Below are 8,538 nucleotides of genomic sequence, written 5' to 3'. Positions count from 1 at the left end.
AAATTTATTTTAAATAATACGATTTTTTGACAAAATAGTTTAACCCTCAAACAAAAAATTCAATCAAGCAGTTGTATTTTTACCTAAAATAGTTCAAGTTTCAACCTGAAAACGATTAATTTTCAAACTAAAAAGACGAATTTTCAACCAGAGTGGATTTTTTAACAAAAACCGTTAATATGCAAAAAAAATGAATTTTCTGCAAAACAGTTTAATTTTTAACCTAAAAATATTAAAATACTTGATTTGAAAAAATTAATTTTTAACTAAATAGTCGAATTTTAGATAAAAAAGATCAAACTTCATTAAAAAACAATTGCATTTTTAACTGAATATTTGAATTTTTTACCCAGATATATGAATTCTCAACAAACAATGTAATAGTTGACATTTCAAGCAAAAAATATGAAATTTCTAAACAAAAAAAAGATCAATTTTAAAATGAATAATATAACAGATATTTCAATCCAAAGAGATTTTGATTTAAAATTTAAAAAAGTTAAATTAGAATAAAAACACGAATTCTCATCAAAATAGTGGAATTCTCAACTCAATTCTTTACTAAAATAGATGAATTTTTAATTAAAAAGACCAAATATGAATTTTAAACAATATGCACATTTTCTACGAAACAGTTGAATTTTCAGCGAAAAATTTTTTAACAAAATTGTTGATTTTTCTACGAAGATACCTTAATTTTCAACTCAAAAAAATGACTTTTTAACAAAATTGTTGCATTTTTATCTAAAAGAGATGCAATTTCTAGTAAAAACAGATGATTTTTTTAATTAAAAAGAAAAATTAAAAAAAAAAAAGAGTTGAATTTTCATATAAAAAAGCTTTCTTCTGTTTCTTCACTTTTCAACATCAAAATAAGAGTTTTAAATAAGATGTAAATTTTCCACAAAGATAAAGTCATTTTCAACCCAAAAATATGAATTTTTAAATTAAAAAGACAAATTTCAATAAAATAAAATTTTATTTTTTATTTAAAAAATATTTCAGTTGACTTTTCAATACAAAAATAGGTTTTAAATAAAAAGTTAATTTTCTACGAAGATACTTGAATTTTCAAACCAAAAAGACGAATTTTCAAACTAAAAAGACGAATTTTCAACAACAGTTGAATTATCACAAAAAATGGAAGACTTTTCAACAAAATTGTTGCATTTTGTACCAAACAGTTTAATTTTGGTACAAAAAAGAATTTCAGTTAATTTTTCAATATCAAAATATGAATTTAAACAATGTAAATTTGTAAGAAATAGTTAAATTTTTAACAAAACATGTAAATTTAAAAAAAAACACTAGAATTTTTATTTATAATCGTTAAATTTGTATCCAGGAAAGATGAAATTTTTACTAAAATAGATAAACCTTTTAATTAAAATACAAATTAAAAAAGGAAAAGTTGAATTTCATCCAAAAAAGATATTAGTTCGACTTTTCAATAACAAAATTGTTGAATTTTTAACCAAACATTTGAATTTTTATCCAAAAAAGAGGCCATTTCTACTCAGATATATTAATTTTTTATTTAAAAAGAACAATTTTCCAAAAAAATAGTCGAATTTTCGCCCAAAAAAGATTTCAGTTAACTTTTCAACAATAAAATAAGTTTTAAATAAAAATTAAAAAAAAATTACTTGAGTTTTCAACCTATAAAAGAGGAATTTTCAACAAAACAGGTGAATTTTCAACAAAAAAGGATTACTTTTCAACGAAATTATTGCATTTTTTACCAAACAGTTGAATTTTTTCCAAAAAAAGATTTCAGTTGATTTTTCAATATCAAAATACGAATTTAAAAAAAAATGTAAATTTCTAAGGAATAGTTAAACTTTTAATAAACATGTGAATTTTCAACAAAACACTAGAATTTTCCACTAAAATGGACGACTTTTTAACAGAACTATTGAATTTTTATCCAGGAAAGATGAAAATTTTACTAAAACAGATAAATCTTTTAATTAAAATACAAATTTTAAAAAAAGTTGAATTTCATCCAAAAAAGATATTAATTCGAATTTTCAATACCAAAATATGAATTAAAAAAAAAGTCAAATTTTTACGAAACAGCTAACTTAAAAAAAAATTGGTGAATTTTCAAATTAATCAGTTGCATTTTTACCAAAAAATATGAAATTTTCAATATAATAGTTCATTTTTTATAAATAAAAATGAGAATTTTTGAAAAAATAGTGGAATGTTTATCCGAAAAGAATTTGTTTTACTTTTTAACAAGAATTTTCAACCAAAACGTATGACTTTTTAACAAAATTTTGGAATTTTTAACCAAACATTTGCATTTTCATCCAAGAAAGAGGTCATTTCTACTAAAATAGATTAATTTTTTAATTAATAAGAACAATTTTCCAAAAAATAGTTGAATTTTCATCCAAAAAAGATTTCAGTTGACTTTTCCACACTAGAATAAGTTTTAAATAACAAGTAAATTTTCTACGAAGACACTTGAATTTTCAACCAAAATGGATGACTTTTGAACAGAATTGTTGCATTTTTATCAAGGAAAGATAAAATTTTTACTAAAATAGCTAAATCTTTTAATTAAAATACAAATTTAAAAAAAATTGAATGTCATCCAAAAAGATATGAGTTTGAATTTTCAATAACAAAATATGAATTTAAAAAAAAAGTAAACTTTCAACGAAACAGCTAACTTTTCAAGAAAATAGGTGAATTTTAAGCAAAAAGAATGACTTTAATAAAATTGTTAAATTTTCAATGAAACAGTTGCATTTTTAACCAAAAAAAGATGCAATTTTTACTAAAATAGTTGTTTTTTTAAAAATAAAAATGATAGTTTTCGAAAAAATAGTGGAATTTTCAACCAAAACGGATGACTTTATAACGAAATTGTTGAATTTTTAACCAAACCTTTGAATTTTTATCCACGAAAGAGGCCATTTCTACTAAAATAGATTAATTTTTTAATTAAAAAAGACAATTAAAAAAAAATGTTGAATTTTCATCCAAAAAAGATTTCAGTTGATTTTGCAACACCAAAATATGAATTATCAACCAAAAGTAAATTTTCTATGAAATAGTTTAATTTTCACCCCAAAAGTATGACTTTTTAAAAAAATTGTTAAATTTTCAAACAAATAGTTAAATTTATAACTAAAAATTTAATCTTCAGAAGGAAGCAACGACCGAAAAAAATCAAAATAGAAATACAAGGAAAATAAATTAATGAATAGAGTATTAACATCAGGGTGACCACACAACTGCATTATTAAAATCCCCTAATTTTTCCCTGACCCACTTTCCATTCACCCTAATCATAAATATTTAAAGACCATAATTATAATCTTGTACATTTCTTTAAATACAATCTTTTATGAACGGAATAAAAAAACTTCAAAATTATTTTATTTCATTTTTTTTTCAAAATTTTCTGCAGTGTATTTTAAAAAACTGGCGAGTTAATTTCGATTTTTCTTGAGTTAAAGTTAATTTTTTCACTGTACACTTTTTGATTTAGACTTGCACACTTTTAAATTCGGACTACGAAACATGTTAGGCCCTGAAGTAAAAAATACTTGGATATTTGATTAAATTAGAAATATCAAAATAAAAAAAAACGGCAGCAATTAAATAGATTACCTCACTCGAAAAACGGTATTTTCGAACTAAATGTCACCAATTTATTCTCCATTGTTTCCACAATTTAACGATTTAACGATCCTGATGTAACAAAACTCACATCTCAATTCCGGAGTAAAAACACCAAAAAAACTTATCTTTTCGAACTCGTAAATCGTAATGCAACTGTCGACTCACTTTTTCACACTGAGCCTCGAATCTTCACCATGACACTCGATTTTTCGCATTGCGACAATCGTCCGAAAAGCGACACAAAATAATCGAATTTGGCTCGAGGAAGTGGAGAGCCGACGAAAATAAACTCCATGCCGAAATCTCAATGGACTCTATGCGTAGATCGCGTAGATCCGATCGATGACATTCACTCCTAATATTACAAACATGGAAACGAAACTTGACACCTTTCACATTCCTTTCGTTCAGTACCGATTACCGAACATGCACGTGGAACACTGAATCACTTCGCAATTCTTTTCATATATCGAGAAAAAATTCGCGACTCTTATTCGAAAAATATAACGAAGATACTGAGAAATTAGCCTTTTTCAAGGCCCCTAACCTATACCATGATTCACGAATTGCACTCAAAAAGACTGAAAATACTTACTGCAGAGGGAGGATACTCATGGGAGGAATACTCGTGATTTTGATTTCAGGTTTCAGAATTGTGTGACTCCAAGTCGGAATTTCCAGGTCATTTCGAGGACGGATTTGGCGATGGGCGGGAGGTGCGCCGAGAACGCGGTGACGAGGACTTCCTGGTTGTCATGGAACTACATTGGGATTTGGAAGGCGCGGAAAATATTTCAGATTTTAGACTTTTCTTTTCTATCTTTCTTTTTTTTTTCGGGAAAAGTCTAAGGTGTGAAGAGAGTTGCTTTTGCGGTTTCGATCGATTTTGCGATTAGCGCAACACACTCGTTCCAACACGTTCACGTTCACCACTGACACACGATACAATTATTTTTAAAAAAACATCGAGAATCGAAAAAACGGGGGAATTTTTCAAACCGGCATAATTACCTTGCGATTTGCGGGACCACAAGAGTATTCACCACTGGCTCGGGGCTCGACATGAGCCAACAACGTGTCTGCCAACTGCAAACAATATGGCAGAAAAAAATATTACAAACTGCCTTGACCGACCGTGAGAAAGCAGCTCTGCGCATGCGCACTTTCACTCGACAAGAGCGCCAAATTCAATGGATTTTAAAGTTTTCAATTTTTAGTAAGGATAATTCCATTTCAGATCGTGCTGAATTTCAGTGATACGGGGTGAACGCGAAACTTTATCTGACAAAATTCATTGATTTTTCATTGTCTCTTAATATTCAAAGATAAAAATGTTAAAATTGTGAGATTTTTAACATATAATTTATAAACGGAATCAAACCACTTCTCATTTATTTTTTTCGATTTCAAATTTGTTTATTTATTTCAACGAAACAAAGTACCTTTTTTACTATAAAAGATAAATTTCCATTCCAGACGTATTCTAAATAGAGCAGTTCAATTTTTGACCAAAGAAGATGAAAAACAATATTATTAATATTATTAAAAAATATTATCGTTGATGTTTCAATAAAAGAATTATATTTTCAACAAAATAATTACATTCTTAAACAAATGTAGAATTTTCAACAAAATAGTTATTTTACCACTAAAAAGTTGAGTTTCCACAAGAGTTTTTCTTTCCACAAAAACTTGAACTTTTAAAAAAACAGTTGAATTTTCGAATAAAAAAAGGTAACTTTTTAACAAAATAGTTGAATTAAAAAAAAAAAAAGAACCAAAAACGGAAAATATTATAGTTGATATTTCAACAAAATAATTATATTTTCAACCAAATAGTTGAATTAAAAAAAAAAAACGTTGAATTTTCATCCCAGAAGGAGGAATTAAAAAAAAAAACACAGTTGAATTTTCGAATAAAAATAATAACATAATTGTTAAATCTTAAAGAAAAAATCTAATTTTTTGATGAAAGTGTTGAATTTCCAACAAAATGATTACATTTTTAACCAAAGATTGAATTTTCATTCCAAAAGAACAAATTTTCAACAAAATAATTAATTTTTTTTTAAAAGTTGAATTTTTAACAAAATAGATGAATTTTCAAAAAAATTAAATTAAAAAAAAACGGAAAATATTATAGTTGATATTTCAACAAAAGAATTATATTTTCAAATAAATAGTTGGATTTTAACAGAATTGTTAATTTTTAAACCAAATAGTACTTAAATTTTGAACAAAATTGCTGAACTTTCAACAGAATAATTACAATTTTAACTAAAAAGATTATTTTCAATAAAAGAGTTCAATTTTCAACAAGAAATATGACTTTTTAACAAAATAGTTGAATGTTCAAACAAAATAATAAAATTCAACCAAAAAAGGAAAATATTATACTTTATATTTCAACAAAAGAATTATATTTTCAATAAAATAAATAAATTCTCAAGAAAATAATTCTTTTTTAACCACATTTGGAATTTTTAACAAAATAGTTATATTTTCAACTAAAAAATTGAATTTCAACAAGAGTTTATTTTTGTACAAAAAGTTGAGCTAATAAAATAATAAAAATAAACTAAAAAAGGAAAATATTATAGTTGATATTTCAACAAAAACATTATATTTTGAACAAATTAGTTGAATTTTTAACAAAATAGATGAATTTTCAAAAAAAAAATTTTGACTCTTTAACAAAATAGATGAATTTAAAAAAAACGGAAAATATTGTAGTTGATATTTGAACAAAATTGTTAATTTTTAAATCAAATAGTACTTAAATTTTCAACAAAATTGCTGAACTTTCAACAGAATAATTAAATTTTTAACCAAATGTGGAACTTTCAACAAAATATTTAAAGTTTCAACTAAAAAGTAGAATTTTCAATAAAAGTGTTCTATTTTCAACAAAAAGTTAAATTTTTAATTAAAACGTTTTTTTTCAACAAAAGAGTTCAATTTTCAAAAAGAAATATGACTTTTTAACAAAATAGTTGAATGTTCAAACAAAAAAATAAAATTCAACCAAAAAAGATGAGTTTTAACAATAATTGAATTTTTAAACCTAAAATCAAATGCAACCAAAACAGAAAATGTTATAATTCATATTTCATAAAAACAATTACATTTCCAACAAAGTTGTTGAATTTTAAACAAAATACTTACAATTTTCAACTAAAAGGTCGATTTTTGAACAAAAAAGTTATATTTTCAACAAAAAATTTAATTTTTAATAAAACAGTTAAATTTTTTAACAAAAAGATGTGTTTTTAACCAAATAATTGAATTTGCTAAGGAAAAAGATTACTTTCTAACAAAATTGCTGAATTTAAAAATAAATAAATTCAACCAAAAACAGAAAATATTGATATTTTAGCAAAAATTAATTTTTAATAAAATTGCTGAATTTTAAACCTAATAGTGAAATTTTTAACAAAATAGTATTTAAGTTTCTAAAAATTGATGAATTTACAAAAAAATAATTAAATTTTTAACCAAAAAGAGTAATTTTAAACAAAACTGTTAATTTTTCAAAAAAAAGATGAGTTTTTAAACAAAAAATCAAATTCAACCAAAACAGTAAATATTAAACTTCATATTAAAAAACATTATATTTCAAACAAAATGGTTGAATTTTAAACAAAATACTTCAAATTTTCAACTAAAAAGTTGAATTTTTAACCGAGTAATTAAATTTTCAATTAAATAGTTGAATTTTTAACTAAATTGTAACACTTTTAGCCTACAAATATAAATTTTCAAATAGTCCAAATTTTTAACAAATAAAAATTTAATTAAGAACATTTGCATTTTCCATAAAAATAATAGCATTTTTTTTAGAATATACTTGAATTTTCAGCAAAATAGTTTTTTTTCAAGTAAAGAATTTAATTTTAAAAAAAGTTGAATTTCTAATGAAAAATGTAATAGTTTTTATCAACCAAAAAAATGAATAATAAATAAAGTAGATAAACTTTAAACCATGTAGTTGATATAAGAAATCAATTTTCAACCAGAGAGACAAGACATGTTATTAAATTAAAAGTAATTGATTAATAATTTATTTATAATAATATAGATAAATTACATTAATACAAAGTTTGACAATATTTTTTTTAGATTTAAACAGTTTGTTTAAATAAGAAAAATTCGTTTTTAAATCCAAACTTTCTCAAAATTAGCTAAAATTACTTAATTTGCAAATTAGCTGTTATATAATAGCTAATATTTTACCAAAAATATTTTTATTTTAATAAAAAAAACAGTCGAATTTTACTTAAAAAAAAAGGAATTTTCAAAAAAATATATACATGAATTTCTAACCAGGAAAGATTAATTGTAAAGCAAAAATAGAATATTTACGGTTTGCGATTGAAAAGAATTAAATAAGCAAAAAAAATTATTTATATCAAAATAGTTAAATTTTTAACCAAAGACATTAATTTTCTACTAAATTGATAAATATTTTGAAAAAATGAATTTTCCAGAAAAAAGTTGACTTTTTAATGAAGAATGAAGAAAATAGCCAAATTCTAAACGTTTTATGAAACTTCTTTCAATAACTAATAATTAATAATTCTGGTAAATTAAAAAAATAACCTAGAAAAGAGGCATCACAAAGACAAGCTTAGTTAACTTCGTAAACAAATTTGAATAATACCCAACTCTCAATATTTTAATGAAAATTGTTTGAATAATTAATAGTTCTTCTAAATTTACAAAGCAACATAGAAAAGAGTCATCAAATGGGCATTCCTAGTTGATTTCGAAAACAAATTAACTCGTAGGATAAACGTCAAACTCTTAATTTTTTAAATAAAATTGTTTAAACAACTAATAGTTCTCGTAAATTCGCAAAGCAATATAGAAAAGAGTCACCAGACAGACATTCTTAGTCGA

At 23.6% G+C, this 8,538-nt stretch overlaps 1 protein-coding gene across 6 annotated transcripts in view; it reads right to left on the bottom strand.

Moving 5' to 3' along the window:
- The window catches only part of LOC117175953 (ubiquitin carboxyl-terminal hydrolase Usp2-like), a 103,439-nt gene extending 98,687 nt beyond the window's left edge, over positions 1-4,752 (bottom strand). For 2 of the 6 annotated variants that reach the window (XM_033365823.1, XM_033365827.1), the window contains exon 1: positions 4,651-4,752. Coding sequence is in view for 1 of the 6 variants with exons in the window: in XM_033365828.1 (XP_033221719.1) it covers positions 4,651-4,703 (53 nt within the window). In the remaining 5 variants the exon portion in view is untranslated. The other 4 variants (XM_033365828.1, XM_033365824.1, XM_033365825.1 and 1 more) reach the window with 4 other exon arrangements.
- Positions 4,753-8,538: the final 3,786 nt, after the last annotated feature.

This window comes from Belonocnema kinseyi, chromosome 7 (genome assembly GCF_010883055.1).
Source record: "Belonocnema kinseyi isolate 2016_QV_RU_SX_M_011 chromosome 7, B_treatae_v1, whole genome shotgun sequence".
Taxonomy (NCBI): Eukaryota; Metazoa; Arthropoda; class Insecta; order Hymenoptera; family Cynipidae; genus Belonocnema; species Belonocnema kinseyi.
Note: the sequence above shows the minus strand (reverse complement) of the source record. Positions and strands in the feature narration are given on the sequence as shown.